The sequence below is a fragment of the Python bivittatus genome, unplaced genomic scaffold, assembly GCF_059951505.1.
Source record: "Python bivittatus isolate LINGU-HERP-01145 unplaced genomic scaffold, Pbiv_v1 ctg000940_np1212, whole genome shotgun sequence".
Classification (NCBI taxonomy): domain Eukaryota; kingdom Metazoa; phylum Chordata; class Lepidosauria; order Squamata; family Pythonidae; genus Python; species Python bivittatus.
The window spans coordinates 203,062-215,253 of NW_028277123.1; the positions used below are offsets into that span (position 1 = coordinate 203,062).

The window sequence follows — 12,192 nt, forward strand, 5'->3', positions numbered from 1 at the left end:
AAATAATGAATAAGGTCACAGATTTCAACTGATACGGAGGAGAAGCCTCCAGATAGGAAGAAATGTTCATCCAGGGGTGCAGAACGTGTAAAATTCCTGCACAGAGCAGGGAGGGGTTGACTAAAGACCCTCAAATCCTCCTCAAATTCCCTGAAGACTTTACTTTGCTCATGGCGGTGAGGGCTGGATCACAGGCTCCATCCAAGTCCTGTACCAGAAGCTGGATGCTACTGGAAATCACTCTGAAAAAGAGAGAAAAAAAGACATAATTTTATTTTTGAAACAGGTGCTAGTCTCAGAAGACTGAGCCTTACTCTTAGGGTTATCAGGTGTTATTATTTACTTCTAATTTGCAGCCTGGGAAAAAGGTAAACCACCAGGAAAGTTAGAATAAAAGGAGGGCTTTCTCTTCCTACAATGGCTTAATCCCCACTGAATGGACAAACCACATCCAGGCTTCTACCACTTCAGGCAAAAAAAGAAAGAAAAAGAAAAAGATGGGGTTTGTATTGCTGAGTGCAAATATTTACCAAAAATCCCTGCATACAGAAAACCAGCAAGCTGGAGAAAACTGTTCAGTCTTGTCTCCCTGATATGCTAGCTTTCTACTGCAGAGGAGGACTTTATCCAGCTCCAACCAGGTTGAACTGGACCATGGGGGAACATAACATCATTAAAGGGTGTTTACCTCCTTTATTCCTTCTCCCTTTCTCCCTCTCTAGCACCTTAATTTTTGGAGGGTCCTGTTCCTGGGCACACCAGCTTGGACCTTCCCAAACTGTCTTCCCAATGTCTTCCCAAACATTTCCCATCTCTCTCCAAACAGCTGGCTCCAGAAGATGGGACTTCTTTCTCTGACGCCTCTGGAAGAGCCTGGTTTAGATACAGCTGTCCTGAGACCCTCTTGTTTTCTCCTTCCCCCTTAAGATAAACTTGGTAATTACAGACCCTTTAATTCAGTCATTAATTGCCAGGTTCAACACTTCCAGGGGGAACCGTCGGTCTGCGTGCTAAGCCCCCACTGCACTTTTTCAGAATCTTTTCCACCCACGTAAGGCTTGAGCAGCACTGGGATCTGTTCTCCAAAATGGAGAAACAAGCTAGAACCAGGTCACTTTCATTTCGGCTACTTTTAAACCAAATAAAAGCAAGCATTAACACAATTGCACTCGTCGTGGGCTAAATCTGACACAGATCCAGAGGAGCAAAGCAGATCCAGGCCCGGTTAATACATGGATGGGAGACCAGCAGGAAATCCTGGGCCAGCAGCCTCGACTGGAAAGTTAAAAAAAAAAAAAAGATTCCCAAGAAGACAGTGGCAAAACGTTCTTTTTAATGTCTTGTAACCCATTCAGAGACTCTAGACTGGGGCAGCCTTTTGTTTTGTCCCTTCAAGTCAGTCTCGACTCTTGGTGACTACGTGGGCAAGTTCCTGAGGTTTTCTTGGCACCGTGTTTGGAACTGGTTTGCCCTTGCCTTCTTCCTGGGGCTAAGAGGGAGGGACTGGCCCAAGGTCACTCTGCTGGCAGGACTAGAACTCACGGCCTCCTGGTATCTAGTCTGGTGCCTCTAATGCAGTGTTTCTCAACCTTGGCTGCTTTAAGAGGTGTGGACTTCAACTCCCAGAATTCCCCAGCCAGCCATGCTGGCTGGGGAATTCTGGGAGTTGAAGTCCACACCTCTTAAAGCGGCCAAGGTTGAGAAACACTGCTCTAATGGCTCTACTCTAATGGCTCTTCATTGCTGTAATGGCTACACCCAACTACCTTTCCTTGAGCAGGCTACGCAAACAGTGAAATAAATAAAATAACCAATAAATAATATTGACACCCCGGGATCCACAAAGACACCGGGAGGCAAGTTGAAGCGGTTTTGCTTCACGTTATATGAGTGTAATTGTTTCCCACTGCTCTCATTGGCAAACATTACAATTTGGCCACCACCGCTGGAGATCTCAGGGGGGAGGCAGCCAAGGGCCAACGTGTGGGCCTGCCAATGCGGGGGGCGGGTGTCATCCCCAACTAAAACCAGCCTCCATGCCGCGGGAAACCATCAGGACTTTGGCAGGGTTGTCGCAAACTATTCCCTGACATCAGACTCCGGTGGAGGGCCCAAGCCCCGCTTTGCCTGGTGGAGAAAAGTAAAGCAAGGAGGCCCGAGCAAACAGCGAACGAGATGTGTCTTGGCGCTGGGGACATACGTGCTGAAAGTATCCATCTCTCCCATCAGTGTGATTCTTTCGACCAAGCTGGCATCCACTTTCTCTTTGAGCTTTTCTTCAAGCTGGGGGAACAGAGGAGAGAACATCACCCAAATGCAGCCTTTCCCCATAACGTTCAACTATTCCAGTGCTCCAGTCCCTAAATCAGTGTTTCTCAACCTCTGCAACTTTAAGAGGTGTGGACTTCAACTCCCAGAATTCCCCAGGCAAGTTGCAGAGGTTGAGAAACACTGCCCTAAACAAAGCTCCTATTGAGTTGGGGATGAGAGAGATACCACAAGGGAAACGAGCTCCTCTGTCGGGTTCAGCCCAAGAAACTCCATGAGACGGTTCTGGGATTGCTCAGTTACTTTATTAGCTTGCACCTGCTAGACAGAATCTCGCCAGACTAACTCTAACTCCCAAAGACTGCAACTAAACACTACGAATTCCTTAGGGTGGTGCCAGTCTCATCCTCTTTGCTTTCACACGCTCAGTCTGTGGGCTGAGGAGATGCTTCTCCCCATGGCCTTGAATCTCCTCACGCACGTCCTCCATCACATCCTCTTTCACGTGGTCCCCTCCCCTGCATTGCTAGCTAGAAGAACAGCAGAAAGGCAAGTATCTGTGTCCTTGCTGATTTTCAGTATGTAACCTCCAGGTTAAGAATGCCCAATCTGCAGACAACCCATAGTTAAGAACCAAGCCTATTGTAGCAAAATTTGAGTTAAATACAGGTAGTCCTCACTTAACAACCACAATAAAGACTGGGAAATTCGTTAAGTGGGGCGGTTGTTAAACGAGGCATCATGTGACACTTGATTTTACATCACTTTTTGTGTTGGCAGTTAAGCAAATGATGTGGTCGTTAAGTGAATTGCACAGTTCCTCATTGAGTTTGCTTGTCAGGAGCCAGCTGGGAAGGTTGCAAATGGCGATCATGTGACCCTGGGATGCTGCAGCTATCGTAAGTGCGAGCTGATTGCCAAGCACTCGGATCGTAATCATGTGACCGCGAGGGCGTTGTGACAGTCGTAAGTGCAAGGACCAGTCATAAGTCCCTTTGTTCAGCACCGCTGTAACTTTGGACAGTCGCTAAATGAATGGTCATTAAGTGAGGATTACCCATACACAATGGTTTGAATTAATTATACAATACTACTTATACAGTATTATACAACACTACTGTTCCAGCTGACATACAAATTTGACTTAAGGACAGACCTTGGAAACTGAACTCATTCTTAAACTGTATAAACTGGGGCTACCCGTATAAAACAATATGAAAAATGCAAACTGAAAACTGGGAAACAGACACCCCCTCCTGACCCTGAATCCACATTAAAATACCCTCAGAAATTTGCACCTGCCCTCCCTCGACTTTTGAGCATCCCGGCTGAAGAGCCAGGGTTCTTTCATTTGCTGAGAGTCATGAGTGCTAGAAGCTTGGTGGTTTTCTTTTGCGGGGCCTGGAAAAAAGTCAGACCACCCAACTGCCTGGCCCTGCAATCCTGAACAGCTGTGACCCAGGATTTCAGGCAGAAGCCTCTCCCCCTCGGCTACCTAACGTAAACACCAGGGTTTGAAATGGGGTCTGCAAAGTTGTGGTTCCACCCCCGAAGCACGTTTCCCCACTGAGAGTCAGAACTGGCATGTCACCAAGCCCCAGGGGATCTGCCTGCAAGGAAGGCTGCAGGGCCCTTACTTGCTGGGTGGTCGCCAAGCAGTACTCGGCTGTGCTCAGAATGCTGCAGATCAGGCAGAGTTCTTCCAGCGTGAATTTGGCCACCTCGGAACCATCCTTCTCCTTCAGCAAGCTGGTGATGGTCAGGCCGCTGCTGCTGGTGCTTGTGGTCCTGGTGAGGTTGGAAATAATAATAATTATTATTATTTATTAAAGTTGCATGCCGCCCGACTCCTCATGACTGTGGGCGGCTCACAGCCATCAAAGAAATTACAATACAATCAATCAAAGATGGCCAGTGCAATGAAAGGAGGAGTGTCCCTCGCCGAAGGCCTGGGTGAAGAGCCAGGTTTTTGTGGCTCTTCTGAACAGCAAATGGGGGCCATCTGGATCTCGGGGGGAACCTCACTGCAACAGAGGCGCTGCAACAGAGAAGGCGCGCTTCTGGGGTCCTGAAAGATAGCATTGTTGAATTGAAGGAATCCGGAGCATGCCAACCCTGCAAAAGAAAATTGGCCAGGTGGATATTATGTGAGACAGGAAGGAGTGATGAACCCCAGAATACAACAAGTAGGACAGAAGCCGAGATCCTCTGAAAGAGAATTGCAAGTAACCAACGGGCCAATGATCTTCATCTAGAGATGTTTGGTGGACCTCAGGATCTCAAAAATAAACGTACCGTGAAACATGATGTCTGTCTGCAGTTTTCATAGAGGGTCTCAAGCTGATAACAGCCTTTTCCAAACGAAGCATTCTCCAGATGTATGGATTTCTTGATTATTTATTTGTTAGAGTTACATCTGCCTTTCCTCCAGGAAGTCAAGGTGGCCTACCCTGTGAGGTAGGCTGGACGAGAGTGTGTTCCTGGTCCAAAGTCCCCCAGGGACCCTCTGTGGCTGGGGAAGACCAGAACCCAGGTCTCCCCACTCCTAGTCCAGCACCTTCACCAAGGCACCACACTGGCTCTCTTAATATACATTGTGCCTTTCCTTCAAGGCAGTGTATACAGAGCTCCCCCCTCCTATTTTCTTCAATAACAACAACCCTGCGGTTAGGCTTGCAAGGGACTGGCCCAGAGTCAGCCAGAGAGTTTCCATGGTGGAGGGTGGACTTAAACCTGGATCTCCCCAGGGCCAGTCTAACGCCTTCACCACACTGGACTTCAACACCCAGAATCCCCCGGTCTGTACTGCTGAGAATTGCAGAAGCTGAAATCCATACACCTGGAAGGCTTGCAGGCTGGGGAACATCAGAGTAAAGGTTTCCCATCTTCTCCTTGGCAGAGAATGCCGGTGGGCTTTGCAAAGCTCCCTACAAGCTCCAGGGCTTAGAAAAAATCAGGTAAGAAGGTGGCTTATCACCCGAGGGGGCTAGACACTCACTTGGGTAAATTTCCCGAGAGGATCTTCCAGGCGTATTCTCGCAGATATTTCTGGAAGATGGTGGTCAGGGCAATCATGGGCTCCCCGGTGCTCAGCTGTGAACACTGGACCATGCATTTCTTGTAGTAGACGAAGAGGTCGGCGCAGCTGGGCAAAACGGCCCCGCCCTCATCCACGTTCGGCTTGGGGGGTCCCTGGGCTTTGAAATCCCCCACGAACCGGTCAATCAGCTCTCCAAGGTTTCTGAAGTCCAATGAGAACCAAAGGACAGCAACACGATTGATTGATTGATTGATTGATTGAATACATTTATATGGCTGATCATAGGCATGACTCTGGGTGGCTACTAACAGTTAAAAAAAAAAAAGAATAAAAACATCATAATAAAAAAGAAATCAAATTTAAAAACCACAGAAATAACATAAAATAACATAGCGGCCGAGAAGACTCCGTTAGCACAATCAAGGCCAAGAAACGGGTTCACCCATCCTATCAGGGCCCCGGGCTTGATGGCAAAACCAGGTTTTCAATGCCATGCGAAAGGCCGGCAGGGTTGGGGCAAGTCCCAGCTCTGAGGGGAAGATGTTCCAAAGGGTGGGTGCCATGGCCGAAAAGTTTCTCTTCCTGGGCCCCCCAGATAGCTGGTGAATGGGACCTGGATCATGCCTCTCCTGCTGGATCTCACAGGACAGGGAGACGCCACAGGGGAGAGAGGGTCCCATAGGGAGCCTGGCTCCAAGCCCTGCAGGGCTTTAAAGGTAACCACCAGCACCCTGAATTGCACCTGGAGACACACCGGCAACCGGAGCAGAGGCGTCACATATGCTGAGTGACCACCATCCACAACTGCCCGTATTGCTGCATTTTGCACCAGCTGAAGCTTCCAGATGGTCTTCAAGGGCAGCCCCACGTACAGCACATTGCAGTAATCCAAGCGGGAGGTGACTAAGGCGTGAGTGACCGTGAGCTGGGACTCCTGGTCCGCAACTGGCGCACAACACTAAGCTGTGCAAAGGCCCTTCTGGCCACGGCTAGCACCTGCCCTTCAAGCAGGAGCCACGAGTCCAGCAGGATCCCCAAACTGTGCACGGGATCTGTCTGGGGCAGGGCAACCCCACCCAGAGCAAGAGGTGGAAGGTCCCCAGAAGCAGGGGGCTCCTAAAACCCAAAGCCACCCAGTCTTCCTAGGGCTGAGCCAAAGTTGTTGCTCCCCATCCAGGTTGCACGAAAACTGAGGAGCAGCAGAACATTTAACATCAGAGCAGAAGGGAGGAGAAGTAACTGAAGAAGAAAAGAGGGTATTTTAGCGCTTGCAAAAGCTTTGCCACCTGTGATTTTCTCAGTTCAATCAAGTGAAGGCTTTAGAGAGGCCAGCGAGCATCAGATGCTTTCAAAGACCCTAGAAAAGCTCCATCTATCTCCTAATCTTGTAGAAGCTCTTAAAAACTCAGCATCTGTGGAAGGCCTTTGGACGTTGAGCGCTATGGAGCTCCCAGTGCTAGGAATATTAAGTTAATGGTAATCTTTTCCTGTAATTATGTGTTACAGTTCAGTTATTGTCATTTGCTATTGCACTAGCATGGCGGGCTGGGGAATTCTGGGAGTTGAAGTCCACACATCTTAAAACAGCCAAGGTTGAGCAACACTGGTTTACGCATTCAAAAATAAAAAATAAAATAAATCCATTTTATTTCAGTGGAAGCAGAAATGCTCAGAGAACTGACACACTATTTTGTGAATTCTTCTTGAATGCGCAAAGCGTAGGTTTGGTAATTTTTTTAATCAGCCCTGCTCTCCCCCCACCAAGGCAAACAACTTGCAAATAATTGTTACTCACCTATCCTGAGATTCAATGTAGACATACAGATGGGGTTCAAAGCACTTAGAAATGATACCATGGAATGGATTGTTTGGAACTTTGGGCTTTTGCGGCTAGGGGGAAAAAAAAGATTATAAACAGATTCTCAGGAAAAGAATTCCACTCTCTTGGTGTAAACTTGCTTTTCACTTTGTTAATTCCCCTGGGCTAATGAATGAATGAATGAATAAGCTACGTTTATTCTGTAATGTCATGAAGATTTTGCCTCAATTTTCTTTAATAGTCTCTAATGGATGGCAATTCATCTGGCAAGCGTTGTTTTTAAATAAGGGGGTGTCCCTAGAAAATTAGTAGACTTTGGTAGCAATATTAAATGAAACAAAAATGAGAGGAGGAGAGAATGTGCAACTGGCCAATCTTACTTTGAAGCATCAGACACGCTGAGTTTCTTTCTATTCCAAGCCCATTTCAGCTCACCTACTTGGAGGCTGTCTCCAACCACAGAATCATAAAACTGGTGGGTTGGTGGGAACCACAAAGATTATCTGCTCCAACCCTCTGAAGGGTGCAGGAAAACCAACAAACCATCCATGACAGGGGGCTATCTAACCTCTTCTCTAAAACCTCCAGAAACTACCTTCATATTTAGGCTCTTCCACTGTTGGGCAGATCTTGCTCTCAGGAACTTTTTCTACCCACTATTTCTGGTCCTGGTTTCTGTGTCCATGTAAGAGAGTTCTTGACCGTCTTCTCTGTAGCTTCCCTTTATGGACCTCCACACTGAAATCACATCGCTTCGCCACCTTCATTTCTCCAGACTGAATATCCCCGCTTCCTCCAGCCTGTCCACAAAGGGCCTGTTCTCAAGTCCCTGTATCACCTTCATTGCCTTTCTCTGAACCTGGGGTAACCTGTCAATATCCTTCCAATTCCTGTCCAATACCCAGAATTGTGGAATTGGGAGGGACTACAAGGACCATCTGGTCCAATCCTCTGCAATGTGCAGGAAAACTCATCTTTGAGAAGTAGCTATCTAGCTTCTTCCTAAGAAACCCTAGAGATGGAGAGCCCACAACCTCTGTGAGTCCACTATTCCACTTATTTGACTGTCAGGAAGTTTCTCATATTTAAGCAAAATCTAGCTGCAACTTATCCTTTTTATTGCTGGTCCTAGTTTCAGTGGCCATGGAAAAATGTTCTCCATTTTAGCCCCACGGTTTCCCTTTAGGGACTTGACTATAGATAGCATGTCTCCCCTCCATCTTCTGTCCCTGTCTCAACATCTCGGGTACCCTTCACTAACCTAATGCTCTCCAGATAGGTTGGACATCCATGTCCATCAATCAGGTTGAGGAAGGCTGGAGCAGACAATGTCCAAGGTGCTCTTGTCCTAAACTTTCACAGGACTACATAAGAAATCTGAAAGAGGAAACCCTGGGGCTGGAGAGGGGAAGAACTCATTGTGAAGGCTGTCTGTTCCAACCCCTTGCTCTGTATAGGGAACCGAGAGCTATAGCATCCTCAGCCACAGGGGATCCAGCACAGCTGGGAATGATGGGAATTCTAGTCCAATGCATATCAGTGTGTGGAAGAGAGAGGGGGAAAGGCCCACCTGCCTGTTTGGGAGAAACATGGAATCTCAGAAACACCAGCACTTACTTTATCAACATCAGCCTTTTCAGACGGGGCTTCATCCTCATCCAGCACAGATTCATCCTCCAGGAAAGGGTTGGTGGAGGGTGGTGGAGGGTCGGGCTTTTTCTGTCAGAGAAAGACAGGAAGTTGAAGGGAAAAGGTGACTCTGGTTTGGTTCCTCTTGGAAGTAAATAGTCAAGGTTTTAAGCTCCCCAGATCCTTTTTAAGCTAGGATAGGCCAAAGAATTTCACATGCACTTTGACAGGTCAACTGAAGGATGGCTCTTGGAGGTGGGCTATCACCCTCCTCTTCCTCTTAGGCAGAAGAACTTGGAATCAGGGCTGTATTTCTTACTTTCAGATTCAGAGAAGCAAGGCAATCTTTGCCTCAGTCCTTCAACTCTCTGCCTCCAGCATCTCCTTTTCACATGGGGTCTTTCTTTCTTCATGTACCATATTGTGTTACATGGACCCTCATGTCCCTCAAAGGGCACTGCTCTAGCTTAGCAGCTGCACCCCTGTGTGTGACATCCATACCCATTCCTTCCCATCAGGTAGCCCTCAAGACTCTGCATCACCTTGGCCACCTCTCCTTCTTCCCTATCTTGCCACCTGGGAGTGGCTTCAGGTGGACCGCAACCATTCTCTCCCTGAAGACCAACTCATGCTTTGCTCTCCTCCAGAGCCACCCGAGGAAAGCATTATTTTGGGACCAGATCTGGAGCTCCTGACAGCATGAGCCCTTCTTATGTGCTAGAAATCATTAACGGTGCCAAACAACTTATTAACGATTATTGATAATAACTAGAGAGCCAGCTTGGAGTAGTGGTTAAAGGTAATGAGCCAGAAGTTGGGAGATTATGGGTTTTAGAATCGCCTTAGGCATGGAAGCCGGTGGGGTGACTTTGGGCTGGTCCCTCTCTCGGCCCAACCTACCTCCCAGGGTTGTGGTTGTGTAGAAACAGGAACATTATGTATGCTGCCTTGAGTTGTAAAGAAAATAAATAAAATAAAGGCAGGATATAAATCCAATAAATTAAAAAAAAAAGACTCTCGGCAGCTCACCCAGAACGCAACAGAACGATTTAAAATGTTCATGGTAACGTTTAAAACCACGCAAGAACTTAACAATAAAAGCAGGAATTGAAAAAGAAAACCAGAAGATGCAAACAAGAGAAAGCAATCAGAATGAAGTTTAAGACGGCATCCTAAGAAATGGAGGGGAAAGCTTCCTGAAATAACTCTGTCTTAAAACCCGAAGTCTGGACCTAAGAAGGGTAGGATAGATCCATTTCTTCCAAAGATCCCTCTCTTGTTCTTGTATTTTTGTCACTTTTTTGGTAATACCACCTTTTAATGTTTTCTTTCTTCTTATGTATTATTATTATTATTATTATTATTATTATTATGCTTTTTCCTTTTTGTTATTAATTAAAATGCAATAAAAATTTATAAAAGAAAAAGAAATGGCTCTTTGATTTTTGATCATGAGAAGAAAAGCCTTCTTCTTCCCCCAAGGCCTCCTGGCTCAGTGACTGAAGGGCACAAAATTGTCGGGGGGGCGGGGGGCAAGGGCCCCAACTGGCAAGGGGTCCTCCTCTCCGCCGGAGGAGCGTGGAGCCTCCCGAACCGAGGGGCCCTTTCTTACCACCACCGTCTCTGTCAGCGTGGAGCCAGAGAAGCGTTTGGCCAGCAGTCCTTCAAAGTTGGTCGTCCTCTGGATGGCGAAGAGGAGCAGCTTCACCTCGATCTCTCTCGCTCGGGCGCGCATGATCTTTCCCAGCTCCATCCTGAGAAGAGAAGGGCGCAAACTTAGGGCCTCTCGCGGCACTCGTTCCAACCGGACTGTGGCCTCAGGAACAGAACTGCTTTAAAAACCCCAGACCTTTTCATCCTCTTCACATTGCTTGGTTCTTATTTCCACTTTCACAGCCATTACTTTGGGGCTGTGGGATTGTGAGATTTGTTTTATGGTAATTTTAGCTTTCTGGGTGTGTTCCTGCAAGACGGCAACCGTGAACCGCAGCTTCCCCAGGAACGCATCCAGTGATTTCTCCCCCCCGCCCCCAGTTGCAACAGGCACTATCATAAGCCACCCTTTCGTGGTTGATTCGCTGGTGAGCTCTTGGCAAAGGGAAAGCACCCAGAAGCAGACTTGTTTCTCTCTTTATTTCAGCTGTAAGTAGTTATTACACTAGACTTGGGCGGCGTGGCTGCTGGAGAACAAACGACAGAGCACGGCTCCCAATTTCAGCATCTGCAGAAAGGAGCAATCGGGCATGTTGGTGGACTGGGTTACGCCAACGCACCTCCCGGAAGCTTGCCCAGCAATCTGTTTACAAGATCGATGCACTATCCTTCCAGCAGGTAAACAGATGAAATTTGGAACAGCTGCTTCTAAGCAGCCTCTTAGGTTTTCAATTAAACGCAATTATTAAATTGCACTTTGGTTCCTTTAAGTTGCTTGGGTGCACACCGGCATACAACCTAAATTGCCAATGGTTTAAAAGCACGCTCGCATGGCATTCATTCAGTCAGTGCTCTGCCCTACACCCCTATAGATTCTGGGGTGACCCAAATCCCCTTACCAAAGTTGGGCAGCGTACAAGTTGAATAAATTATTATTATTATTATCATTACCTCCAACTGCACCAAAAAGAGAAAGAAATTTCTATCTCAGTTATGAAGTATTTGCTGAAAAATAACCGCACCACTGCAGACTAGGGATTTGTGCTAAGATTCATCCCTTGCTGAAGAGAAATCCTTGCCTGTCTTGCAGAATTCTTGTCTGTTTCATGTCGGCAGGGACACCACGGGCACGAGAAGAGTTGTAAAGGTCTACTCACCCTCCCAAGAACCCAGATCAAGGCTGATTGCATTTTAAAATGGAATCAGCTGGCTCCTGTGAATTTCTTTCATTCCCCCCAAAACACATTCTACTTGGGAGAATTGCTTTTAGGGGAAGGGCTGTGAAACCATCAAGCCTCCTTTCCCCTTTCAGGACCTCTGAATCAGATGGGAGCTCAGCTGAAAGCTGAAAGACTGAAAGCTGTGAGACAGGCTGAGGCAAGAAGTTATCTAAGGGAAAAACAGACCATCCATGTGCTCTGAAGAACTTCAGATTAGCAAACTGAAAGACTCTGTGTGCGTGCATGCACGTGCATATGCCATTTCAGACATTCTGCAGCCAAACCAGAAATAAATTGACTTAGTGACTGAACTCAGAGGATGACGTGAGATCACGGAAGCCTGGTGTTCATTCGGGAGGGAGGGAAAGCGCCTTAAGATTGACTGCCTTGCAGAAATTAGTAAAGCAACACATTTTAAGAACTGGACAGAGAGAAGAAAATAGAACTAATACAAGCAACAACACAGAAAGAAGAACCCTTTGGACCTATCTCAGCCTGTGCAATTCAGCTTTTAAAATTAAATTTAAATGCATTAAAATTAAATGTTATTTGGACTTTTAATG

The 12,192-nt window shown here is 47.0% G+C and overlaps 1 protein-coding gene across 2 annotated transcripts in view; it reads right to left on the minus strand.

The window, feature by feature from the left end:
- VPS53 (VPS53 subunit of GARP complex) overlaps window positions 1-12,192 on the minus strand; it is a 48,448-nt gene that overhangs the window by 11,006 nt on the left and 25,250 nt on the right. For both annotated transcript variants that reach the window (XM_015889998.3, XM_007439059.4), the window contains exons 11-17: window positions 10,369-10,510; window positions 8,745-8,846; window positions 7,104-7,198; window positions 5,267-5,509; window positions 3,906-4,056; window positions 2,201-2,283; window positions 164-242 (exon numbers count right to left, since the gene is read on the minus strand). In XM_015889998.3, coding sequence (XP_015745484.1) covers window positions 164-242; window positions 2,201-2,283; window positions 3,906-4,056; window positions 5,267-5,509; window positions 7,104-7,198; window positions 8,745-8,846; window positions 10,369-10,510 — 895 coding nt within the window. The remainder of the gene's footprint in view (window positions 1-163; window positions 243-2,200; window positions 2,284-3,905; window positions 4,057-5,266; window positions 5,510-7,103; window positions 7,199-8,744; window positions 8,847-10,368; window positions 10,511-12,192) is intronic.